The 27,869-nt window shown below is 36.8% G+C and overlaps 1 protein-coding gene and 3 long non-coding RNA genes across 8 annotated transcripts in view; all 4 read right to left on the bottom strand.

The window, feature by feature from the left end:
- Positions 1-5,523: 5,523 nt before the first annotated feature.
- LOC143746417 (uncharacterized) lies at positions 5,524-7,605 on the bottom strand. The gene is made up of 4 exons (XR_013206545.1): positions 6,824-7,605; positions 6,585-6,697; positions 6,413-6,499; positions 5,524-6,322 (listed from the first exon to the last, which is right to left on the bottom strand). It is a non-coding gene; the product is annotated as an uncharacterized LOC143746417 (long non-coding RNA).
- A 302-nt stretch (positions 7,606-7,907) lies between these two features.
- LOC143746416 (uncharacterized) lies at positions 7,908-8,537 on the bottom strand. The gene is made up of 3 exons (XR_013206544.1): positions 8,449-8,537; positions 8,191-8,282; positions 7,908-7,982 (listed from the first exon to the last, which is right to left on the bottom strand). It is a non-coding gene; the product is annotated as an uncharacterized LOC143746416 (long non-coding RNA).
- A 247-nt stretch (positions 8,538-8,784) lies between these two features.
- LOC143746415 (uncharacterized) lies at positions 8,785-11,567 on the bottom strand. Of its 4 annotated transcripts, none has more exons than XR_013206541.1 (4): positions 10,785-10,959; positions 10,535-10,644; positions 10,312-10,398; positions 8,785-9,968 (listed from the first exon to the last, which is right to left on the bottom strand). It is a non-coding gene; the product is annotated as an uncharacterized LOC143746415 (long non-coding RNA). The 4 variants fall into 4 exon arrangements; XR_013206542.1 differs by lacking the exon at positions 10,785-10,959 and adding an exon at positions 11,475-11,567 and having other exon boundaries at positions 9,567-9,968; XR_013206543.1 differs by lacking the exon at positions 10,785-10,959 and adding an exon at positions 11,494-11,563 and having other exon boundaries at positions 9,567-9,968.
- An 8,718-nt stretch (positions 11,568-20,285) lies between these two features.
- The window catches only part of stac (SH3 and cysteine rich domain), a 29,762-nt gene continuing 22,178 nt past the window's right edge, over positions 20,286-27,869 (bottom strand). For both annotated transcript variants that reach the window (XM_077239603.1, XM_077239604.1), the window contains 6 exons: positions 26,253-26,334; positions 25,552-25,619; positions 24,165-24,259; positions 22,621-22,672; positions 21,955-22,092; positions 20,286-21,868 (listed from right to left, as the gene is read on the bottom strand). In XM_077239603.1, the coding sequence (XP_077095718.1) occupies positions 21,770-21,868; positions 21,955-22,092; positions 22,621-22,672; positions 24,165-24,259; positions 25,552-25,619; positions 26,253-26,334 (534 nt within the window). In that variant the 3' untranslated portion in view covers positions 20,286-21,769. The remainder of the gene's footprint in view (positions 21,869-21,954; positions 22,093-22,620; positions 22,673-24,164; positions 24,260-25,551; positions 25,620-26,252; positions 26,335-27,869) is intronic.

Raw genomic sequence — 27,869 nt, 5'->3', positions numbered from 1 at the left:
CATGGGTCTGGAACCGCAGTCCTGATAGTTTAATGGTAATTACCCAAGGTCAGAAACAACAGTGTTCAAAATGTGTTTTACATTAGCATCCTCTACATCCAAAATTCACTACTATTCACTACTTTTTTATACACACTATATCTATTTACTACTCTATTCTATTCTGCTGTAGAAATATACATATAGCTGTAGAATCCAGCAAGTCAGGGCAGGAACTTCTCTCTCTGCCTAAATGACTACTTGCACAGGCTCTCCTCAGGGATGTGTTTTACCTCCTTTATTGTTTATTTTATATACCAACTCTTGAACCAGCACTTTCCCAAACAGACATCTTAAAGGAACACTACACTGTTTTTTGAAATAGGGCTTATTAACAGTCTCCCCTACATTAAGATAGGTTGGCAAAAGCATTTTTGTCTCAGTGCATGCATTGTCTTAGTTTGGCAACGCCGACACGCTAGCTTAGCTTAGCATAATGAATGGAATCCTATGTTGTCAAGTAGCATGTCATGAGTAAAAGTGATAAAAAAACAAACAAAAAAACACCTAATTACTTCTTGTGGTCTGCGTATTCACAATGAGTACAAATAGCAATTCAGATTAAGACTAGGTGATTTCCTAGGCAGATATTGACTTGGGACTATATTAGGGTGAATCATAGGCGAAGCACTGCTACTTGGGCGCAGTCATATCACGCAACACCTGAAATCCCCCAACTTCCGTCAACATACCGGCATGACCTGACCTGCACTGAGTATCTTCGCTTTTGGATTGTGTTTAGTTTGAGAAGTTACAGCAAACATTGTAATTACCTGCAAAAGGTTGTGAGAACGAGCAAAGGACATACACGAATGTAATGTTTCACAGACTTCCACCGAATGTGGAACTGAGAAATCGATGGCTAGCTGCTCTGGATATCTGTACTTCAACACCTCACTGCAAAATTACCCAGTATCGTGTTTGCGAAGAGAATTTTGCACCGGAGGATTATGTTGAAAAAATGCTATAAAGGACCAGAAAGACTACGTCTGAAGGATACGGCCGTCCCATCCATTTTCAAAGAACAGGCAGAAAAAAGGGCACATGTAAGTTGTCTTTTATTACGCTTCCTTGTCTGAATCTGTGTCTTTATTCAGTTGTAAGATAGATGGTGAGAAGCTGTATATAGAGTATGGTTCAAATTGCATCATCTATTATAACCTCATGTTGAGTTCAACCTGTATAGCATGAACAACATGATTGAAAAAAAAAATCACTGTTATTGTTACCTGTGAAAAAATTGGCTCTCATCCTCTTGTCCTCAGGCTGTTGAGCGATCGTGACCTCCTTCTGTCGGTCTATTTCCATTGCACGCAGCTCCTCTTCTGAAAACTTGGTTTTTAGAGGTAAGGTTCTGTATCATGATGACTGTCTGAGAAGTCACCCTCTTCGTCTTGCACAAAATCCCCCATGTCCATTCACTATGTCTACTGACGGAAAAATAGCCAGCTAATATTCACGCCGGTATGTTGACGGAAGTTGGGGGATTTCAGGTGTTGCGTGATATGACTGCGCCCAAGAAGCAGTGCTTCGACTGTGATTTACCCTAATATAGTTCCAAGTCAATATCTCCCTAGGAAATCGCCTAGTCTTAATCTGAATTGCTATTTGTACTTGTTGTGAATACGCAAGCCACAAGAAATAATTAGGTTTTTTTTTATTTTTTTTATCACTTTTACTCAAGACATGCTACCTGACAACATAGGATTCCATTCATTATGCTAAGCTAAGCTAGCGTCGGCACTCCCAAACTAAGACAATTCATGCACTGAGACAAAAATGCCTTTGCCCACCTATCTTAATGTAGGGGAGACTGTGAATAAGCCCTATTTAAAAAAAACGGTGGAGTGTTCCTTTAAGTATGAAGATGATACTGCCTTGATGAGCCTACTATATGATGATGATGAGGAGGAGCATGGACCAGCTCTTGACTATTTCCTAAAGTGGTGTGAGAAGTCAAGCCTCCTTCTAAACACCACCAAAACAAAAGAAATGTCCATTGATTTTAAAATCCAATCATCAAATTCGACTTTTATCAACGGGGAGGCTATACAATCAGTTACAATTTACAAATATCTTGGCATTGTGATCGACCATAAGCTTAAATGGGATCTGTGGCCTCATAAGCACAAAGACACAACAAAGAAAGTACTTTTTAAAGAAACTGTCATCTTTTAATGTCCACAACAAAATGCTTAAGATGTTTTATTGTTCTTTTATTGAAAGAGTCTTGGCCTTCTGCATCTTTTGCTGGTTTAGTAATGCTACTGAGGCACAGAAAAAGTCTGTAAGAAAAACAGTAACAACGGCCAGGAAACTATTAGGGATCAATTTACCAAGTGTGGAATGTATTTATAGGGAACGAATAATGAACAAGGCAAAAACCATTGTGAGAGACAAGGGGCACCCCCATGTGGAGCTTATTAAACAAAATACATAAACAGAACAAACAAGGACAGGACTTGACTAACAGAACACTCAACCAACATCAATAACAGGGAACAAAGCTACACAAGATGCAACATGAGGGCTATTTATACACAAGGTATACCTGTGAACAATCAAACCATGAACCAATAAAAACACAGGACACATGACCAGAACAACCAATCAGAACATGACACATAAAGGAGAAGCACAAGACATGATCACATGATTGCCAGTGAGGAGCAAGATAAGCACATGACAAACCCGAAGCATAATAAAGAGCATGAATTACAAAATAAAGGACATAAAACATAAACATGAAACAAATCTCAAACCCAAACGTAACTTACAATGATTAAAAGCTTCAATTAATAAATCATTAACAAACATTATAATTCTTAACGGAACATTCTACACTCTTGCCTCAATTCATACTTCGCACGTGACGTCACAAGTACTGGCTGGCGGGCAAGAACGTCGTTCTCTAGCAACGAAACCCAGTAAACCAGTCAAGGATCTTGCCAGGACGTCGCCAGTTTTAATATACAAAAGTTGGTGTTTTGAGGTGTAAACGTCATGCCAGAATGTTGTTGTGCGATTGGATGCACTATTATTCAGCATAATCGGGTTAAGAACGTGCATGTAAACGCGCTCATTCCCTGAAAGTGACAGTAGAAACGGACTGAGCTTTCAGCATCTGTCGCTGCATTAACGCCGTTTTCTCTTAGAGACGACGATGGATATAACGGTATAGTGACTATCTTAATTTACTGGCTTAATATTTCTCTTGTGGACCTACATTAATGACAGTAAAAAATTAGAAGAATATTTCTTTTTAAACAAGTTTTTGAAGCTGCTTTTGATTTTCACAGATGGCAGAGTTGTGCTGTTCGTGAACTAAAGTTTTTATTATCATTTTAGTGATATTATTAATATTTAGTAATTGTATTGTTTTTAGTGTTATTAGTGTCATTAAACGCTTTGTTAATGTGCTATGGAAACAAAATAGCCTCACTATACTGGCTGGCCACTGTTTGTCGCCATTTTGTCAGCGTTTGTTGCCCGCCAGGTATCCATGGTAGTCACGTGACTGCAAAATATGAATTAGTACACGCGATTCTATGAATATGCAAATTAGCCCCGCCTCTACTCACACACACCAGGGCTGCGTTCAGCCCTGACAAAAAGTTGCAAAACTTTTTAAACGGTGGTGCGTTGAACACCCTGTTCTGATGACGTAAGAGTTGCAACTATGGCAGCTGAGAAGGCCATTCTTTGTGTTCTTTTTGAAGAATTTTCGCAGCCTGATGAAACCGGTGTAAATACTTGTTTAATACTGCAAAATACACTCGATGTTACAGTCACTGCCCTTACCACCCAGAATAAAAGAGAACATCCCAATCGAGTGAAGGGATTTGTGGAGACTGGTTGCTAATTATTGTGATCCAACATTTGCCTCGAATTTCAGGATGAAAAGACAAACATTTCAGGTGAAGGATAATCCACTACTTACTTCGGAGACAGTGTTATGATCTATCTGACCTTATTATTTTTATTGTGAGTGTTAGGCTTATCATTATTGCTAAAACTGTTGATATTTTATATTTCTACTATAAAACTCTTAAGACAAACATGTCTTAATATCTTCAAATGTTGCGTATACCAAGTTGCAGCAGACACATTTGTAAACGACTTTGAATCGATGAATTTGCACATGTTTTGTCTTAAAGCAAATTAAAAACACCACATAGACATATAAACAAGATTAAAAGCTTGATTTTCACCACAGGGGGACTTTAAACACTTCACACACTATTCATCTGAACATATTATTCATTAACTCATAACATAACCACAGTCTGTAAAGGTCATACACTTGGTCTTCATTTGTTGTGTTGTGTATTTTTTATATATTTTTTTAAGTCATGTATTAATTAATTTTTCATGTTTTTGCAGTACCCAATCTAAAGTTGAAACTATTCATAATTTGTAAATGTTTATAAATGTTTACTATTAATCATTTAGTACTGTAAGGCCGTCTAACTCAATCGAATGGCGGTATTCGAATTAGCGGTGAAGGTCTTTGCGTATTACTGTCTTTTCTCGCGGCAAAGTATTTTTGGTTAAATTCAATACATTTTTTCATATGTATATACTCATTATTTCATCTGACTCCATAAATGAAAAGGCTTTAATGATATCTGTGCATCATTAAATGTGAGCGAATGTTTTACTATTCTTTTAAACTCTTGAATGAAAATAATGTCAAAGTCAATTAGAATAATCAAATGTCACAATTTAATATGTCAGGTAAATGTATCATTACAATTTCATAATCAGTTCAAAGATAATCAATGCAAAACATCAAATGCTCTAGTCTAGAACAAAGAGGAAAAAGTTTACCAGACAAGAAAAACACGGGCTGATCTCAGATATAGAAAAGGCCCCGAGCTCTCGCTGCCTTTCATTATATACCCAGACCTCATTTCAAATCTAAACATCATCGACAGTGGAAATGTACCTGTAAGTCACCATTTGCTAGCAGTGGAAAATTAGCATTCAGTCAAATGGTCAGAAGGTGTTAACTCAAAGACACACCCTCCATTGTGGAAGATGTTTCTAAACTTCCTAAGAACTTCATTATACCTTTTGATTTACTTATTTGGGAATGAGACATTTGTGCCAGTCGCACCGAGACATTTCAAATAATACCAAACATGTATAAACCTTGATGATAATCATTCACTTTAAACCATTTAGATTCTTGTGTGAGTTTGGATGATCTCTGCCAGGATGAAGAATGGATGAAGAATGAGAGAAATGTAGATTAGGGAGGTGAGACCTTCGTCTCAATAGTGCATGAGGGGGAGTTCAAATGTTAATTTCCTTTGTTTTCTCAGAGAGTGGCCCTCTATTAAAGTCCTTCCAGTTTTTCCAGTCTTACAGTACCTTTATGCGCATTGGACTTTTAGCTGTGTAACAATGTTTGTGTAAAGGGTGGTTAGTTAAGTTTAGCCAAATGATTGTGACAGACATAACAACACCACATAATTGTAATTTAGGTGCAAAACATGTTTTTATTGCCTTAATAGATCGTAGTACTATAACCTTAAACAGGATATTCCTTGAATCTTACATCAACAGGAGAAAACAAATACATTTTAAAGAAAATACTTGTTCATTTGTCAAAACATTGTAATATAAACGGTTTAAACGGTGTTCCCTTACAGTAATCAAACACAATAAGTACTACCTAACCATTTATTTATTTAATTTTTGACGAAAGTACATATAGTTAAGACACCTAATATAAAATGGTACCAGTCATTCTTATATTGTTCAATTTTCTGAACATCTGGATCACTCATATATAGCTACCAAACAACTTTTTGCATTTGTACATAAATCTAAAAAAAGTGCATTAGGAAATAATGTACTGAAGTTTAAAGGCATTTGTAGATTTTTAAGAAGATCAAATGATTTGAAAGTTTCATGACATTTGTATGCAAGTACATGGAATAATAATCTGTTAATCAATCAACATGTAATGTTTAATAGGTTCATTAAAAATTAGTAAACATTAACAAGCGCAATAGGCCTATCTCATATTTCTAGCTATGTGAATATATATTAACTAATGATCGGTTAAGCATTATATAATGTTTGTTAATGATATATTAATGAAAGTGTTACTATATCTGAGCAATAACATTTATTTACACATGCTCAAATGCTGACAGGTTTGTTCGCTATTACCAGGAAACAGTAGGTGAAATATCAGTAATTGATATTTATGTGCATATTTCTCGCAGATGTGTTCGAGGACTTTCATTGCTTTGCACACAGCCTTTATTTCCTAAAGCAAAAACACATTTAATTAAAGGTTGGGCAGGTATTTAAGCAAAATATCTGTGATCAATTTAGGTGGAAGAAAGTATTAGTTTACCTTTTTAATCTCATGGAGAATTATCCCCTTGATCTCATGAATTGACTTCTTGCAAACCCAGCACGTAATGACGTTCATATCAGACTTCTGAGGTATGAGGGGGAAAAAAGTTTGGTCATTAGTAACTTTATATTTGTTTTATTGTATGCCATTACATTGTGCATCAGTTTACCTCAATGCTTAATTCATGACTGTTTTTGTCTTCTTCAGGAAAGTTCAGTTCATTTCTCTCCAGCGTGCTCTTCCAATGTGCTTTATTAATAGTGCTGCTACACTCAACAAGAACTGAGCCACAACAACATTTATGTGCAGAATTTAATGAATATGACTGTAAAAATTAGGTAAAAGCAAATGTGAGACAATGAAAAGAGCCACAGTAGAAGTTCAATTCATATATTCCTTCAGTCTCACCTGAGCACATGATAAGCAGTCCCAAATGAATAACAGGTGACATGATTCTTCAAATCCTCTCCTTAGAAAAGAGCTGCTTGGCTTCCACACGTCTGGGTGATTTTCAGTTGAAGGGATACTTCTGACACTATCTCTTCTGTGTTTGTCATATGCTCCTCTTTTCTCACAGTTATGTGTATAACGTTGAAGATAATAAATGTCTATGCAAGTCTTTTGAAGTGCTGATGTTCAGGGCACCAAAACCACAGTGGACCAAAGTGTCAAGTTTTACTGGAGCTCCTGTCAGCATTTTCTAACACTGTATGTCTTTTCAGTTCACCACCTAACCATCAGTAATAGATACTTAATCAAAGCAGATGTGCAGATTAAATGATAGATTAGGCTATAAGCAAAATAGTGTACATAGCTAAATAGCTAAATAACCATCAGCATTATTAGATTATTACTTTTGGGTTTCAGATGTGAATTTATGTGCTTCCTTTTTTGCATTTTAGATGTATATTTAAAAAAACAAATGAATCAACTCACACTGCTTTTGCATTTAAAACATTTATTACCTCATGCTTTTGACAAAACAAAGGAAACAATCTTCTTTAAACAGCTGATATTTGATTGATTTGTTAGTTTAGGTTTAATCAGTCCTTTACTTTGCACATTTTGTACTTAAAACAGGACTTACGAGGATTTCTATATATATTTAAGACCTTAATTTTCAACTTTTTGACAAGTTTTCTACATTTTTTTATGAGATATTTGTTGGCATTGCACACTGAATGTTTGTTCTGAAAGAGAGAAAACAAAAAAAGATAGCTTTAATAAAAAATATACTTACATCAGTGTAAGAATGTAAGAAACACAAATACATATCTTCATATTTTCTGTGAATAGTTTCATAAAGTAAATAACAGAGATGTAGCCATAATATGGCTAATAATGCCAAGATATATCCCATGAAGGGCTTAGGAAATCACATCTATAAACATTATTTTATCTTTCTTTTTAAATGAATAGTTCACAAATAGTGTGTTTTCAACAAACAAACAAAAATTGAAAACAGGAATTCAGGAATAAAAGCAATATTTACCTTTTCAATTAGAGCGTTTATAATGGGTATATATGTCTTTATCATTTTCAAACATATACAACATTTTATGGCCATCTAGGAAGAGAAAAAATAAGGGATGGTTATCATAAAATCCTTGATAGAACGTATACTCCACACTAATGTCCTCCGAACTTCACCACAGGATTATTTTGTAATTTATTAATATAAATAAATACATTTATAAATATATGTAGTATATATTTTTTTACTTCAATTTAAGCGTGAGAAATGATAACATTCTTATATATATCAATTTCATTACCTTGGCATTACACAGATCTTCCTTGTTGTCATAGAAGGTGACTGTCTGTACCGTCTCACGACTGGCCTCATATGGAGACCTTTCAGCAGCAGCTGTACAAAATATAACTTATATATATATATATAGGCTATATATATATCTCTCTATATAACTACATTATAATTGTAACATTCTGACAAAATGCGATTCTGGTTTAACATTGCAAGGTAATCAAATCAAACAAATGAGACAAAGCGGTACTAAAACATTATTTCTTACCAAGAAAAATCACGAAGGATCCAACGATACAGGCTAGATACATTGTTTAAAAGAGCACTCTAACCCCGTTTTTTCTTCTTCTTGTTTTTGCAGATATTAGCAAAGACAAAGCTGCTAAATGTAAGTGTTAGTGGTAAGCAAAGTAAGTTGAACCCTCCTCTACCCCTGGACCAACCGTTCATTTGTTCTAATGATGTAACACAAGTATTCAGTTGCTCATCATTGCTGATCTCTAATATTGAATTAAGTTTACAAGTCAATTTCTGTGTTAAACCTCATGGGTCTGGAACCGCAGTCCTGATAGTTCAATGCTAATTACCCAAGGTCAGAAACTTCAACAGTGTTCAAAGTTTATTCACTTCATTTGTTATTTTTCAGGCTTGACAGTCCTGTGGTTACATTTACTTTCATTGAATGGAAATTATCAGTGTTCAAATCCTGACTAACATAATAATGAATTGTCATAATGTCATAATGGTCTACTAAATTGACTACATTTTAAACTATTCTACAGCACCTAAAAACTCTCTAGGGTTGATAAGGCATCATAAAATCCAATGTCCAGTTATCTGAGGGCAACTGTTTGACTAAAAATGGAGCAAACAAAAATGATAAAGTTTAAAGTCTAAAGCACTCTTTGAAAAAAAAATTATTTCACAAAACTGCTTTTTCAAGTTGATTTTTTAAAACTGCATTAAATAATTATGATGTGAATTATTGGTATTACTGCTTGGTATGTCTTTGCTACGGGGAGAGACAACAACTTTAATGAGAAAACAAAAAAATATATATTATTAACAGAAAATAACCAGAAATAGCAAGTCACATTAAAATTGTTTGATTTATAATGTGTAATTTATGTAAAACATGCCACAATCTTACAACACAGGATCTGCAAAAAAAGCAACTTCAGTACAATAAACATCCATCTATTAAATTATATTTTAAAGGGATTAAACATAACTTTTAACTGCATTTGTTGATCTTATCGTCTCTGTAATTACATAACTTCATCCTTCTGCAGGTGGCTATAGGTGTACCTCCAGGAAAAAAGGTCGACATTATGGAATTTTTGTATCCGTTGGCTATTAAATAGCAGAAGGAACGAAAAGGGCCAATCCATTTGCCGCATAGTTTATTGATTTTCTGAAAAGCATAAAGGAAAACAGAAGCTGGCAAATATTTAAGTTGAGGACAAAAAAAATGTGTATGCACATTGAAAATACACATGGCAGTGGACTGATATTCAGCTAACAATTTTCTCTGGAATAATGAAAAACAGCTTTGATTATTTTAAAAAACAATTACAATGAAGTCAGCCAGTAACAGTCAATGTAAATGTATCCCTTCTACAGCCATTGTCACAGTTGTTTCTAGCATAACTTTATCTTCAAACATGTGCCCCTTGCACTCCCACCAGGGAAGAGTTTGTGCAGTATGACGTCCCGATATCTCCCTGCACGCTGAAAGCAGATCTTTCGAAAACCCTCTAGGAATTTGTTACAGAGATTGTTTATCTTCTGTAAAATAACAGGGAAAAAATGTACAAAATATAACTTTGTTTATACATAAAACAGACACAACTAAAGCTAAAAGGCTTATTTTCCTTTTCATTATTAATTAAATGTCCTTGTGTGACACAAGCTGTCCAATGAATAAATTCACATTGAAGTTACTTCTCACTACATATAATACTCATTTGATTAAATTTGATAATCACAAATAGCCTACTTTACTCTAGACTGAGTTAAATTTGAGCTTTTTCTCAATTATTGTAAAGTTTGTGAATTGCTATTCTGTCCCATCATTATATGTATTGATTATATATGTTAAACTGTCATTAGATCCACAACTGAACATTACCTTTGAAAGCTTTTGATAAACTGCTGTCTTAGCTCGTCTTACAGTCTCTTGGCATATGCAACAGAAGATGATGTTTGGCCGCTTTTTCTGCATGCGAGAAATGGGGAACGAGGTCAAAAAATCAAAATAATGAAAGTCAGTGACATGAACGAGTGAGTCTTATGCAAAGTGGCCGTTGTAATGTATAAATGACAAAGTATAAATGACAAAGTCTTGTACGTACTGATAAGTCATTTCCATAGCCGTCGGTCAAACCGTGTACGTTTTCAGAATGTGAAGGCATCTCTGGCTCCCACCAAACTGAAAGAGCTTCATTTTCACTCTCTGCTAGGGCTTTCCATTAAAAGAAAATGATAAAATCATTATTTTAATTCACATAAACTCAATGATGATAAATTTTTGTGATTCCTATAGTTAATAAATCAAATCAAATCAATATTGTCAGGAATATCACAATTGATAGGCTATCTTACCTGAGCAAGAGATCAGAAAAACAAAATAAACTATTGATAACATTCTATCAGATTCAGCTACTGATTCCCTCTCACTGTCCTTTTTGCTTACTTATAAGGCTCTCACCAGTCTCTCTCTCTCTCTCTCTCTCTCTCTCTCTCTCTCTCTCTCTCTCTCTCTCTCTCTCACTGTGCAGAGGCACAACTAATGACATTGTTACAACTAAATACACTGCTGTATAATTTCTAAAATCATGTCATTTGAGTCACTGCAATGTGATGAGGATGAACATTCTTGCTTGTGCAACAGTATTAATATTATACAGAAAATAAAAAGAACATGAGACAACATGCACTTAAAGTAGGAAGTCAATTTAACGTTTATTATTATTAATATATATATTTTTATATATATATAAAATATTTTTATATGTTTTATTGTATTTATTATTATTATTATTTTGTTTTATTTTGACCGAAACTGTGTTAGCAGTTGTTTAAAAACTAAACACAAAACTGTTTACTCATGTCCTGTAAAGAAGCTGACAGAAGTGTAAAAAACACCACAACACCACAGTGCTAAACGGTTGCTTTATCTTTTGTTGCTTTGTTTGAGAGGCAAACATGAGTTTGATAACACATGAGTTTGATAACACATGAGAAAATGCAGCAGAAGCAAGTACAGTTTTTTTTTTTGGATTGCAAATGCACAATTCATGAAACAATTCACAATTTTCTCAGAACTCAGATCCAAACTGGAGCTGACGCACTTTCTAGTTACTTTGGGATGGCTATCCCGAGATAAAACAGAAAAGCAAATGGAAAATAATTTGCATTGGTGCTGTTCATAACATTAAGCATGGATAATCATGTGCATCTGATATTAATGAAGTACAAGGTTATGAGATGCATTATGTATGTGAATGCTTGGCTAAAGAAATGCGTCTTTAATAGAGAATTAAACTGGGAGAGTGAGTCTGAGCCCCGAACATTATCAGGAAGGCTATTCCAGTGTTTAGGAGCAAAACCCGAAAACACTCTCCCTCAGATAGCAGACGGATATGGGCCACTTCAGGCAATGATGCGTCACTGCAGGCCATCTTATGGCCCTGACAAAATGTATGTGAGCCTGAAGTGGCCCACATGTAAAATGGCAAATATGGCCCAAATATTTTAAATCACTAAAAGTGTGCCTAATTTCATCATTTCCCTATGTTCCTTTGATAGGGCTGCCATTGACTCCCATTCTGGAAAAAATAATAAGAAGAAAACTAAAAGATACAATAGGGGCTATCCCCTTCGGGGCTTGGCCCCTAATAAAACACATAAATCTCTCTCTCTCAATCCTCTCTGATGTTTTAAACTTTTACACAAAGTTATGCTGCTGCTCGTCTCACCAGTCACACAGAGAAAATAAAATGGCTTCCCCCATACAGCGTGGTGGGGCAGGACTTCAACATAAATCTCACGTAATTGGACAATCATGAAGATGTCAATCATCACACTGAAATGCATTTCATTTTAATTTTATAATTTTTCTTACACTCTTTACTAATTTCTGGTTAGCTTTAATTTGTTAATTTCTGGTTATTGTTTTAATAGACTATTTAAATTTTTTTTTTTAATAATTAATTCGTTAAATTATACAGGGTAGGACAACACCACGGTCATTGCAAACTGGAAGAATGTCTCCCTGGAATCGCTGGTAGTGTTCAAAACAATGCCACGTTTAGCTATGTTCACATGTGCTGTACAAGCTTCACCTCACATCACCTTTATGTTGCTCTACTTTCATGACACTTGAATATAATAAATATTCTCCAGGGCATCTTTGTTTAAATTGTCTACAAACCAAAAGAACGACAGAGATAGAAGCATGATTAAAATCCCCAGAGGAAGTGTTTGTGGGTTTCTAGAGAAAATATACCAATATAAAAAAATCATTTTTGCATTATGTGCAGATGACATGTTATTCTTGGAGAAGAATATTAACATACATAAGCTAATGTTGCCCTATAGTTTTTGGTAGCGAAATGTATAAACATGGGTGACAAGTAAAATAGGATGACAAGTGTCTTTTCACTGTATTGTAAACTTTTCATCATGGAATCTGGGAATAGCAAGAAGGAGGACATACAGATATTGCCATCAATATTACCATGTCATGGCAATGTCGTTTCTCCCTTGTGTTAACTGATTAAAAGACTCTGGTTCATCAACTGTCATGTTATTTAAATGATTATGTGATAATTGAATTAAGTGATTTTTTATTATATTTATGTGATATATGTGTGATATGAAAAGAGAAAGTGAAGGGAATATTGAGAATGCATGAAAGAGATATAAAAGACACCAGATCTATAACTGCTGAAACATCTGCTTGCTTTTATTCAGTGCGCATACCTACTTCACACCTCTTCCTTAAACACACCCTGACTTTACAAACATCTATGGTGTGGTATGGAAGTGTGAAGCATGCAGCCCCAGCCTTGTAAAAAAAAAAAAGAAAAAAAAGGAAAAAAAAAGGGGGGGGGGGTACACTTTAACATAGGCCACCTTTATAAAGAGTACTTATTACAAAAAATAATATAAGACTATTCTCTGGCATGAACTGAATGTAAAGTGTTTGAACACTTAAAGGATTAGTTCACCTTAAAATGAAAAATTTCCTAATAATTTACTCACCCCAATGCCATCCAAGATATCCATGTCTTTCCTTCCTCAGTGGAAGAAAAATGTAGTTTTTTGAGAAAAAAAAAAAGTTTATTTCTGGAGTTTTCTTCGAATAATGGACTTCAATAATGGGGGCGGCAGTGGCTAAGTGGTTCATGTAGATTGTCTACAAACCGAAAGGTTGGTGGTTCGATCCCCGGTTCCACCTGACCAAGTGTCGAGGTGTCCATGAGCAAGACACCTAACCCCGGCTGCTCCCGACGAGCTGGATGGCGCCTTGCATGGCAGACACCGCCGTCGGTGTATGAATGAGTGAATGGGTGAATGTGAGGCAAATATGTAAAGCGCTTTAAATAAATGCAGTCCATTTACCATTTACCATTCAATGACAACCACCGTTTTGAAGTCTAAATCAATGCCGTTTCAAAGGTCTTCTGGACTGTGCACAATCGCAGCTGAGGAGGGGGGCCTTATCTCGCGAAAGAAGAAAAGAAGACCAGAGCTGAAGACAAGAAGACCAGAGCTGAAGACAAGAAGCCCAGAGCTGAAGACAAGAAGACCAGAGCTAAAGACAAGAAGCCCAGAGCTGAAGACAAGAAGCCTAGAGCTGAAGACAAGACCAGAGCTGAAAACAAGAAGCCCAGAGCTGAAGACAAGAAGCCCAGAGCTAAAGACAAGAAGCCCAGAGCTGAAGACAAGAAGCCCAGAGCTGAGGACAAGAAGCCCAGAGCTGAAGACAAGACCAGAGCTGAAGACAAGACCAGAGCTGAAAACAAGAAGCCCAGAGCTGAAGACAAGAAGCCCAGAGCTGAGGACAAGAAGCCCAGAGCTGAAGACAAGAAGCCCAGAGCTGAAGACAAGAAGCCCAGAGCTAAAGACAAGAAGACCAGAGATGAAGACAAGAAGCCTAGAGCTGAAGACAAGACCAGAGCTGAAGACAAGAAGACCAGAGCTGAAGACAAGACCAGAGCTGAAGACAAGAAGCCCAGAGCTGAAGACAAGAAGCCCAGAGCTGAGCCCAACAAGGCATGATTCATAGAGTTTTTAAAGACTTTATACAAGAACATATATTACAGAGAAGTCTTCTGACTGAATTGTAAGTCATTTAAAATGCTTAAAATTTAGCCCAGTGTGGTGGATTTGGTTTGATACTCTCTGTGTCTGATTAAGTTGACTTATGTGTTAGACTGATCATCTGTTGATTGCTCAGGTCTGTGTCTGGTATGAGAGTTCAAATAAAGAAGGATGCACGGCGCTCAGAGTTTTGGTCTCACAGTGTGTTATTGAATATAGTGATAAGACACAATTAAACATAAGAGGACACTAGAACACAACATGGTGTCAGAAGTGACAGCGGAGTGAGTACCGCGAGCAGTTTTTGTTTACACGAACTGATTAAATTCATCATTCAAGCTCTGGCCAGCTTAAATTCATCTGTAACGGCAGACGATTCGAACATGGAACAGTTCAAGCCACCTTCGCCCCTTGTGCTGACGGGCAATTTAGCGGAAAATTGGCGTAGATGGGAGCAGCGTTTTCAGCTGTACATGACTGCGACGGGAGCGGGTGATAAACAAGAGCAAATTAAAATTGCGATTCTGCTTCACACCATCGGAGAGGAGGCGTTAGAAGTGTATAATACACTCTCCGTCCATCTTGTTGATGAAGAAAATGAGACGATGGAAGACGTGCTCACAGCATTCAGAGACTACTGTAGCCCACAAAAAAACGTCGTGTTTGAGAGGCATCAATTCTGGTCTCATCCTATGGCAGATGGCATTACTGTGGACAGATTCATCACAGAGCTGAAACAAAAAAGCAAAGACTGTGAGTTTGGGCCAGGTGAGAATGACATGCTTAGAGACAAGCTGGTGTTTAGCATAACAAACCCTCCTCTCAAAGAAAGATTACTTCGTGAAAATGATTTGTCATTACACAGAGCTATTGAGATATGCAGGGCAACTGAGTTAGCCAGAACACAGATACAGGCGATGCAAAATGCTGTAGCTGTCCAAGACTCTCAAGTAAATGCAATAGAAAAAGCGACACAACAGAGAAAACCTGGTGCATGGAGCAAAAGTTGTAAGAAAACAGCAACACGAAACTGTCGCAGATGTGGAAAGAGTCATGAGCCAAGGCAATGCCCAGCCTTCGGAGCAGTATGTCATAAGTGCGGCAAAGGTAACCATTTTGCCAAGGTATGCCACGCAGCTAGTCGAAACGATAGAAGAGCAAAGACAGTGCACAGCATAGTGAATGAAATTGATTCCATGTACATTGGCATTTTAAGACACGCACAAGTGCATGAGAAGGAACAGATAGAGGACAGTGCGTGGTACACGTCAGCTACCATCCATGGTTTAGAGATAAGGTTTAAACTAGACACTGGTGCGGAGGCAAATGTGCTACCTCTGTCCATTGTCCAGAAGATCCCTGGTCCAGTTAAGCCGCAGCCTACATCAACGGTGTTAATAGCATTTGGGGGAACGCGCTCCACCCCAAAAGGTGTTGTGTCACTGAAATGCCAGACCCACAAAGCTACAGCCACATTACAGTTCTATGTGTCCGATCAATCAGACATGCCGATCCTGGGCAGAGCAGCATGTGAGGAGCTGCAGCTAGTGAAAAGGATTGAGCTGCTGGCAAAAAAGTCGGTGTCATCCAAAGAAGAGCTGGTTAAGATGCATCCATCAGTCTTCACTGGGTTAGGTGAGTTCCCAGGAGTCCATCATATACATGTTGACCCGACAGTCACACCGGTGATCCATGGTTGCAGAAATGTTCCACTGTCTGTTTCGCGACAAGTTGAAAGAAACACTTCAAGATCTTGTGCATAGATGCGTTATAACCCCAGTAACAGAGCCCACTGAATGGGTAAACAGCATCGTTATCACAGAAAAGAAAAATGGTACACTGAGGGTATGTTTGGATCCTCGTGACCTGAATAAAGCCATAAAACGCCAGCACTATTCCATTCCCACTCCTGAGGATGTGTGCAGTAACCTGGCGGGAAAGTCTATCTTCACCATTCTTGATGAAAAAGATGGTTACTGGCAGATTAAATTGGATGAGTCGTCCTCAAAACTATGCACTTTCAACTCACCTTGGGGCAGATATCGTTTTCTGAGACTCCCTTTCGGGATCAAGTCAGCGAGTGAAGTGTTCCAGCAGAAAAACTGCGAGACATTTGGTGACATACAAGGAGTACACATAATTGGCGATGACATGATCATCGCTGCCTCATCAGAGCAAGAACATGATGAAATTCTGAATAAGGTCATTGAGAGCAAAAACAGCCAAGGTGAGATTTAATAGCGATAAGATCCAGTTCAAGGTCAATACTGTGACATACATGGGGCACATCATCACACCAGATGGCCTGCGACCTCATGATGCAAAAGTGAAGGCGATCATCGACATGCCACCCCCTGAAGAAAAGCAAGGCCTGCAACGTTTGCTTGGCATGACCAAGTACTTAGCTCAGTATATTCCGAATGAAGCGTCACTCACAGCGCCTCTAAGACAATTGCTGAGGAAGGATGTTGTATGGCAGTGGAATCCACATCATACCACTGCTTTGGTGAGCTTGAAGTCTGCTCTCACACGATCTCCTGTGTTAAGGTTCTATGATCACAAAAAGCCACTGACAATACAGGCTGACTCATCGAAAGATGGCTTGGGAGCCTGTCTTCTGCAAGAGGGACACCCTGTGTGCTATGCATCACGAGCACTCACTAATACTGAGCAAAGATATGCTCAAATAGAGAAGGAGCTACTAGCCATAGTCTTCGCAGCAAGGCAGTTTCATCAGTACATATATGGCAAGGCAGTGACAGTGCAATCAGACCATAAGCCCCTTGAGAACATCATGCAGAAACAGCTGTGCAAGGCTCCAGCACGATTGCAGCGAATGCTTTTACAACTACAAAAGTATGAACTGAACATTGTATATACTCCGGGCAAGCACATGCATATTGCCGATACACTATCTTGTGCAACTGTATGTAGGGAGGCTGATGATGGCGAAGACCTCTATGATGAGAAAGTTGTGCATGGGTTGGAGGCCACAGATGCTCTGAGTCCACAGACACTCCAAAACTTGAAAGAGGCCACTGCAGCAGACCAAGTGTTGCAAGATCTGTGTGAGAAGGTAGAGACTGGCTGGCCACAGAAAAGACGTGGTGTGAGCGGTAGCCTACACAGCTTCTGGCCTATGCGGCACAAAATCAGCGTACAGAACGGCATTGTGATGGTAGGAGACAAGATAATCATACCTCAGAGCTTCAAAAAAGTAATCTTAGAAAAGCTACACATAGCTCACCAAGGTATCCAGAGAACAAAGGCCAAAGCAAGAAAATCCCTATACTGGCCTGGAATGTCACAAGACATAGCGATGATGGTGGAGAAATGTGCACCGTGCCAACAACTCCAGCCATTACATCAAAAAGAGCCACTCATCACACATGATGTTCCAGAAATCCCGTGGATGAAGGTTGGAGCAGACATCTTTGAGCTGAGAGGTCAGTCCTATCTTTTGCTAGTGGACTTTTTGTCAAAATATCCAGAGGTGCTGAATATACCAGACAAATCAGCCCACTCAGTCATACAAAAGATGAAATCAGTCTTTGCTAGACATGGTATCCCGAAAGAATTGGTGAGTGACAATGTACCATTTGCCAGCTATGAGATGAAGTCTTTTGCGGCATCATCGGACTTTAAGCTCACATTCTCCAGCCCAGGATACCCTCAGTCTAATGGACTTGCTGAAAGAGCAATAAAGACTGTAAAACATGCATTGAAGAAAGCGATGCAAACAGGCACAGATCCACATCTAGTGCTGCTGTCACTAAGAAATACACCAGTGACAGGCCTGAATGAATCTCCTGCACAAATGTTGATGGGCAGAGTCCTGCGGAGCACCCTCCCATGCTCTAGTGCTGTGCTTCAACAGTCAACTCCACAACATATACACAAAAGACTGGAGGATTTGCAGTCTCGAATGCGGCATCAGTACAACCGTAATGCCAAGACACTACCTGAGCTGGTTCCAGGATCCACAGTACATATGCAGACGAGACGTGGATGGGAGCCTGCAGTGGTGGTTCACAAGAGAGCTGAACCTCGGTCTTATACAGTGCAAACGCCAGCAGGAAAGACATTCAAGAGAAATAGAAGGCACTTGAGAAAGATACATCGGAGTCTGTGCAGAGATGTTGATCGTGATGAGCAGTTGGAGGAGACTTCCACTCAGGCACCCCGACCAGCAGACCAATCACCTGTGAATTTTCCGGTGAGAGTGGAAGAGCAGCCAAGATGCCATACGAGAAGTGGTAGAGAAGTAAAACGGCCAACTAGATATAATGATTATGTTGTGGACATGTATAAAAAATAAATAAAAAATAAAAAAAATGAAACTGTTTGGTAACAGAAGACACAAAGTATTCTAAAAGTAATTGGATTGGACTATTGATGTTTACTGTGAACGTTTAAAAGTAAAGATGTGGTATAATGTTAGATTAGTTAAATTAGTCAAATGTAAAGTAAAGTTACTGTTTGATAGATATGAATATTTACATGGTGAGATTTGAGTGAACCAGTCTGAATGTAAATATTACATTATAGTTTGTTGTTAAGAAGAAGGGATGTGGAGGATTTGGTTTAATACTCTCTGTGTCTGATTAAGTTGACTTATGTGTTAGACTGATCATCTGTTGATTGCTCAGGTCTGTGTCTGGTATGAGAGTTCAAATACACGTCACAGTTTTGGTTATTGAATATAGTGATAAGACAATTAAACATAAGAGGACACTAGAACACAACACCCAGACTCAATTTACTTAATCTAACCTGAGAATAATAATAAAAAAAAGGTTAATGGTTAAGATCAAAGTACACACTGCAAAACAACAAATGTATTTTAAATACATTTTGGTCGTTTTTTTGGCAGTGTTGACAGAACCGGGCTAATATGGTCATACTTCCTGGTTCTGGTAAGAACTCGAGCTGCTGCGTTTTGGACCGGCTGTACCGGTAGTTTGTTTCCACACATGATCATTGGTTGTAGCCTAGGTCATCAGTAAATGATTGTGGCATTGAAATTTCCCAAATGAAACACTAGAGCTGTTAGTTTTGAATGATATGTGTAATGTAGAGAACTAAGTTTAGCGTTTTGCAGAAAGTTTAAGCCTTTAAAGCACGTAATGTGCTTAGTTTAGCAGAATTGGTCTAGATTTGGTAAATGAGTGAATGATTTCACTGGATTTTTGTGGGCCTCGAGTACCACTTTTAGTGTCTAAGCAATTTTAAAAACCTGTAATTATGCTGAACATGTACAGTACCTGGTTTTATCAAATAAAGATTCAGCACTATTACTATATATGAATTTGTATTACACTTCACTCTGGTATACTTAGTTTACTGACATGATTTTCCAGTCTTGGCTGTCTATAAGTTCTTGCGATTTGAAGTCAGAAATATTATTAATGTAACAAAGTGACCGGGGCAAAGAATTCAAGAGTTTAGGAGCAGCAATGATGAATGATCTATCACCCATAGAAGAGAGGAGAGGAAATACCGAGGGACAGGGAGAAAACCGGAGTTTGAAGACCGAAGTGAACGAGTCGAGGTGTAGGAGAGGAGCAGGTTACAAAGATAACGGGGAGCCAAGCCTTGTAGAGATTTAAAAGTGAGCAATATTATTTTGTACTTAGTACGATAGGAATGTTTTGCATGGGATATTTTTTCTTAGCGGAAGCTTGAGATAATATAGTTATACAGACATTTCAGAATTTTTCATATCTGTTTGTCTATTAAATGTGATGCACTCATTTTAATAAAGCACAGCACAAATAAGATCAATAAATAAACTTTAATTCTGTACATAAAGTATATACACAGAAATATCATGACGATGCTCTACAATCAGCCAGCTTCATTTAACTCAAATTAAAAGATTATCAAAAGACCAGACAAGATGAGTTAACTTTTTTTGTTTAAAAAATGTATAAATCAGCTCCGTGAAATATCTAAGAGACAGATGTATAATTTAAATTAAATGTAATGTCTATACTTCCATGACAAGAAAAAACAACAAAAAACAACATTAATTTAAAAAGGTTTAATGTACTCATCTTAGTCAATCATACCTGCTATGATGTGCAGCAAATACATATATCTGCTTCATTTAGCTTTTAATCAAAATTTGAAAATTACAAATGTTTATTTTCCTATAATGCCTTGTGTTTACTTATTAATAAAAGATAATCAATATGACATGTAGCACATATCAAATGTTTGAGAAATCGAGACAGCTGAACACACTAGGACATTAAAAACATGTCAAGATTTGTTGGTGGAAACCCTTGTCCAGGGGGGCGTTTGATCAAAGAATATGTTATTTCTGCTTTGTATTAAAAGTAACATACATAAACACTCGTAATCCTGACACAGCTGAGCTCTGCTCCTTCCTGCTCTGTTCTCAGAAACATGAGTGGAAAATAACATTTTGGAAGTTCAAGTTAAATAAAAGTAAATAGTCCAATTCTGAAGTGTTACTGATAGTAAAAAACAAAAACATTTAAACATGTACATTTATTGTAAAAAACTAAAAACATTTATATAGAATCAGAAATGTATTGGATTTTATGGAAATATTTGAAGTATTAAATATTTTGCTTTAACAATTACGGTATTTCAGAACAGTTTAAAGTGAGTTTTAATGCTATAGTGAATAGTTGATCGTTAAAACTGCTGCTGACCCCTTACACTAACATTCAATAAATTAAATACAGAAAACCCAATTCTCTCAGATGAGAGAAAATATGACTTACATTCATTAGTTAATGAAACACGCATACAAACACGCCCCAAAAAGTATTTGGACATTTAAGCTAAACTTGAAGTATGCATATCATTGCATTAGATATCAAAATATTAAACCAAGTGGCGTTTAAAGAAATATATGTTCAAGTTTAAAATTATATAATACATAAACTTTCTAGTTGTCAACAACCTTGACACTCTTTGGTTAAAAGTCGTTGGAAAAAAAATGGCTTAGAAAAGTGAAATTTGTTCAGAGAAAAGTTTCCCTTCATTTGTTTGCAGATGATTTGTTGGCTTTGTTAGTTAATGAAATTAATGTATGCATTTTTAGGTGTCCAAATACTCTTTGGAGTCAGTGTACATTCTTCCTTTGTCACCTAGTAAGACAGGGCTGTTGTGATTCCTCCTGAGAGCCCTGCAGTGTCTGCTCATCCTACAGGTGGCACGAGTCGTCGCCCTGGAAAGTCTCTTTTTCTTCAACCAAAACCATTTTTTTTCTCTGTTCTTTCATTTCATATATTCTCCAGGACGTCACAGGGCACAAATCCTCTCTTTTTTCCACTGGCTACTCTGATGAAGCCATTGTGTTCATCCTCACTGCTGACACAAACCTGAAAGTGCAGCATTATTAAGCTGTTTGTGGTGGGAATCAAAGTTAGAAATGATTAGATTACAACAATTTCTTAAATGTACTCACTTGTCCCTCCTTTAGGGTGATCTGCCCTTGTTCCTTACAGCCAATAAAGGTTCGGTGACATCTGAAAACCCTGTCGCCTGCCCTCACCTGATGTGCAAAGGATGCCGGGAAAAAACCTATTCTATCTTCAATCACACCCTGGAATTATTAGTGAGATACACAAGAACAAATATTTTAACTCACAAAAATGAATGTTAAAATATGCTATTGATTAAAGTAATAATTTTGACATAAAAAAACTAATTTTGTTCTGTTTGTCAGGCAGCACACATGAAGCGTAAAATTTATATTGACCCCTTCACATTTTTTTAATGGTGCTTTGGTGTCTTTTTATGAAACTTGAAAGCTTTTCTCATCAATTTGTAATTGCATGGATAAGGGCATTGAAAAATGTTTTTCTTATTTTCTCCTGATCGACTAATCACTAAGAATTTCTGTGTATTAAATTTTGAAATACTTCAAAGGAACCAACCAAATATCATGCTGGCTATGTATTGGTGGTGAACTGCATCACAAAAAGCACTATACTTAGACTTTATTTGCAATTTACTTTTTGTGAGCATCTTTTAAATCATCAAGTTGCAGAATGATGCAGAACGTCGCATAAAAGAGAGAATCGATTTTTAACCATGAAAGTGGAAGTCTGCAAATCTGTCATGATTTTACCTTCCACCAGTCATCGTTGGAATCATCTGCCAGGATTATTCGATCTCCGGGTCTGCAGGGAGACAGGAACACATTACTACATTGCATCCCCTTATAATAGTACGAAATGACTTTTGGAATTAATTTGGGACTGAAAGCTTTGATGAGGCAAAAATCTTTTGCGATAGCCTCATTCCATTACACGAGGCCCGGATGAAAACTGCACATGCAAAGAGATCTAAAGTCAACAGTCATTTGCAGCCTCAGCTTCCTGGTGAGATTCTGAGAATCAGACCTGAAGCAAAGGATATGAAAGTGCTACTGTGTGAATGATTGTAAAAAGAAATGTGTGCAAATCAGAATCAGTGTGAGCAGGGACAATAACACAGAGGTCACAATCAAAGTACCAAACCAAGCTGTTCAAACTCTGTCAATTTAACATCTGCCAAAACCACAGGTTTATGTTAATGGACTTTTAATGTTTATACAGTTTTTATGTTTATAGTGCTCTATGGACAGGAATATAGCACACGTGTAGAGTAAAACTAGTATAGATCAGTTCAATTATATTTTACCATGATTTGTGTCCTCTTTGAAGCTTGAAAGCTTAATTCTTCATTACGTTTTAAAATGGTGGTGAGCTGCTTTAAATAGTGCAACTCTTCCTTGCAATAAAATAACAGGTTGAATAGTGCCATAGTACAGATAAAGATTCATTCATTTATTATAATTATTATCTATTATTTATAATTTATTATCAAAAACAGAAATCCTGTGCAGTTGCCCATATTCTGAAGTAATTTTGCATGCTCAAAGTCCAGTGTGACCGCACCTTAATAACAAGGTCAGCATCTTTTTGAACAAATGTTTATTTAATGGTTTATTTAAATGTTTATTTAACAAATTGTATTTTATTGTTTGTTTGTTTTTGTCTGTTACTGTTTGTGTTTTGTACCATGTGTGTCCTTAATAAAGCTTGATGATGATGAATAGAAACAACATAATCAGTCACGGCAGAAAACTGAGGACTTTTTCCCCCATGAAAACTCATGTTTATTCAAGAGTATGCTTGTCAATGTAGGTAAGCATACAGTGTGCATTCTGCATACAAATAAACCCTGAGCTAATCGTTATCACCAGGAAGTTGTCCAGCAGACAGCCAACAGCCTTCCTGTGACAACCAATTGCATATCCTGTTGAGAATATATTTTGGGTGGGAATAGAGAGAGAGAGAGAGAGAGAGAGAGAGAGAGAGAGAGAGAGAGATCACAAATGATCACATGATACAGGAGTGAAGACTCAAATCAGCTGTGACCGTGAATAACTCAGCACTTTTCTAGTGTGTGTGTGTGTGTGTGTGTGTGTGTGTGTGTGTGTGTGTGTGTGTGTGTGTGTGTGTGTGTGTGTGTGTGTGTGTGTGTGTGTGTGTGTGAAAAGGAAGTTTATTATAGGTGTTAGTAGAATACTATCATCTGCTGTTGATACCACAAAATAAATATAGGAAAGGAATAGAACAGCAGCTCATGCCTCCTTTGAAATAAAATTAAAAAATGCTTCCTTCTCACCTCATTTCCAGGTCTTGGTTGTCTTGTTGGGTAAATCCGAACAAAGCCACGTAAGTATTGAGCTGCAGGGGGTCCCTATTCAGCTCTCTGCTTGACTACAGTTTAAACATACAGGGACATAAACAGTACGAGATTATTACAAATTACATCACAAATCAACAGAAATTATACTGAAAATGTGTGTAGGGAAAAAAATTACATTAAACTTTCAATGTTAGTTGTTAATGTTTTAGAGTTAAATTCCTAGTTTAGAGAATCACTTCTGAATTTATTGAATATTTCAGATTGAATTTATGTAATGCAATGAAAAAAATATTAATAATAAAACATTATTGCCAAAAGGATGAGTTAAATAAAGACAGATTCCAGAATGCAAACATTACTGGGCAGCAGACACTGGCTAAGGTGGATGTGTTTCTTAAATTTGGACTTTTTCCAGCAGCTCCTGGGAAATTTTATACATGAGTGCACGCACGCACACACACACACACACACACACACACACACACACACACACACACACACACACACACACACACACACACACACACACACACACACACACACGCACACACGCACACACGCACACACTCACACTGTCCTCAGAGTGTCATGAGTGAATGAAGTGCAGCTAGCTGCCTCATATCAACGTCAGAAAGAATTGACACAAACCAATTAAAATTCTGACTAAGCTTCATTGCAAAAAATATTTTCCTCTGGCCTGAAATATCAAGACCTCTGTGCAACACAGCGGAAAAAAAAAGTTAATTTTTAGAAAGTAACAAATAAGGGAGAAAGAGGGCTAGTTGTCATAATGGTTAAAGCTCAGTAGCTGTTTTGAGTCAAAAGTCCAATTGCACAAATGTGTATTTTTTCTAACATTACTCCAGTCTTCAGTGTCACATGACCCTTCAGAAATCATTCTAATATGCGGATTTGGTGCTTAATAAACCATTTTATTAACATGAATGCTGAAAACGGTTGCATTGCTTAACATTTTTGTGGAAACTGATTTTGTGATGAATAGAAAGTTCAAATGAACAGCATTTATTTGAAATACAATTTTTTGTAACAATGAAAAGTCTTTACTGTTACTTTTGAGCATCCTTGGTAAATAAAAAAAACCTTGCTGACCCCAAACTTTCTAACAGTAGTGCACCTCATATTTGTTTTACTGTTTAATTTCCCTTTTTATGACAACTAATGAACTCTCTCTTTTTTTTCGTGGAGAATAACGATGCAAAAGTTCAATAGCTTTTTGGTAGCCAAGACTTACGGTATGTGCCTATATTGACTGACCCATAGACACTTGACAGTCATCAATGGCATAAACAATATAAAAAAAATATTATACAAAGTGTGTGAAAAGAGATTTTGTGATGCTTACAGATGATTCTTCTGATTTCCTTTCAGCAATATGAAAATGTTCTGTTCCATTCTCCAAGGGTGTAAAAACTAAAACACACAGTACAGTAAAAATCAGTGAGTAAAGACTGTAATTCAAGTTTAGATCTGTTGATAATGAGCCACTCATTGTTCTTATTATTGCATGAGGTTAAATGAATGATGCTGTTGTAGTGGGTCATTGGTCAGAGTGGTGGACTGATTAGACAAAAATAATCATAGTTTCTCGGTCACGCTGGCACCAGAGAAAAAAAATATCTGTCTCTCTTCCCAGAGCAAGCACAGTCGTGGGCACATGAATTCACTGAAGCTGGGGGTCAGTCTGTGATGAACTGAAGACTTTCTGATACTATATCACAGTCTGTCCAAACAACGGTATGGAATTTAGGCTTAAGCGGTAATAAATGTGAATAATGTCTCTGATCAGAAGCTGGCAGTTTGGAGTTAAACCCGAGGACTGTGGGATGGATGAACAGATATGCATGAGCAGTTTCTGCTCGGCCAGTTTTATCATAGGGTGATTTAAGGCAGAATTTGACAATAAATAATGCTTATAAATGAATAAATAATTTATTTGATAAGAAAGTTGTAAAAAAATAAAAATTGTACATTTGTAGTTGGATTTATTCTTATTTAGGAAAGCTCAAATTGTCCTGAGATAAAGTTTTTTTAACATGTTCTCACCATTGTCACTGGGTTTCCTGGTGAGTTGAGCACGACTGCAGTGGGCGGCCTTTTCCTCTGGTACCTGAGCCACATCACTGGTCTGAACAAATGAGTAAACACATGAATTCTCTCAAATACACATATGAACACAGTGTGTCTTAACAAATGTCTTTGTCTGTTATGTATTTTAGACATAAAAAGTTTAATGTTAACATTACTATTGAGAGATTTATTAAATACCATATAAATTATGCTTTTATCTTTTTTTTGCAAATAATTTCATGGTTGATTTATTTCACCCTGGCTTCATTCTGTTGTTTCTTCTGCCTATTCTCTCTCTTTCATCTCATTCTCTCCCTTTTTGGTCATATTTGCTTTAGGCATTATCTGAAGCTGACCATCACTTCCTTCCAGGGTGTGTGTGTGTCTGTGTTTGTTTCAAGCAGTAAAACATTACATCTGGGACGCTTAGATTCCCTTACAACCATAGTAACTTCACATTAGATGGTTTAAACATTCACATGAACAAACAGATTTGAAAAATTGAGTACAAAAAAAACAAAAAATGTAATAAAGTAATAAAATTTAGTACATATGACCGGGACCAAAAATGTTGCTATAAATAACATATGATGACAACATTCTTGTTTTATAACAGCGGTTTACAGAAACAGATCCCTGTGATAATGTCTTAAAGGGATAGTTCACACAAAAATCAAAATTTTGTCAATAATTACTCACCCTCATGTCATTGCTAACCCATAAGACTTTCATTCATCTTTGGAACACAAATGAAGATCTTTTTGATGAAATTTGAGAGCTATCTTTCCCTCCATTGGCAGCTATGCAACTGACACTTTGACGCTTCAAAAAGTTCATAGAGAGATTGTAAAACTGATCCATATGAATTGAGCGGTTTAGTCCAAATTTTCTGAAGAGACGGAAGCTTACTGAAGCTCAAACGTGCTGCATAACACGAGAATGAACCTCATCGGTTCTTCTGTTTACCACAACTGCTGTGTGAGTTGATAAATGTTTATATGTGAATAAAAGCCTAAATTCAATCTGTTCATGAAAGTGATTGTGTCCATTCAGAAACTTTGGACTATACCGCTCAATGAATTAGTTTTCAATCTCTTTATGAACTTTTTGAAGCGTCAAAGTGCTAGTTGTGTAGACTGTCAATGAAAGCTGTCAAATCTGACAGAAAGCTCTCAGATTTCATCAAAAAAAATATCTTCATTTGTGTTCCGAAAATGAACGAAAGTCTTACGGATTTGGAACGACATGAGGGTGAGTAACTAATGACAGAATTGTAATTTTTGGGTGAACAAGCCCTTTAAATAGAAGAATAAAGAAGCACTTTTTATATAGAGCGGAAATAATAATTGTGAATGAAGACGTAAGCAAAGAGAAGCTTAAAGAGATTCAATTTAATTGCCTTGAGTGTTTCAACGAATTAATCATAATAATAATCACCATTTTTTTACCACAAGAGCTTCACTTCACAGCTTAACAGATGCACATTAAAATTTGTTATTAATCTTTTTAAAAGCCTAAACTGAAGCAGATTGTCTGCAGGTAAATGATGGATGCATATTGTCTACTATGATCATCTTAACCCAAACACCAGTC

The sequence above is a fragment of the Siphateles boraxobius genome, unplaced genomic scaffold, assembly GCF_051911475.1.
Source record: "Siphateles boraxobius isolate OS27281-9 unplaced genomic scaffold, OSU_SipBor_1 22, whole genome shotgun sequence".
Classification (NCBI taxonomy): domain Eukaryota; kingdom Metazoa; phylum Chordata; class Actinopteri; order Cypriniformes; family Leuciscidae; genus Siphateles; species Siphateles boraxobius.
The sequence above is the reverse complement of the archived record's forward strand: the minus strand, read 5'-3'. Positions and strand labels throughout refer to the sequence as shown.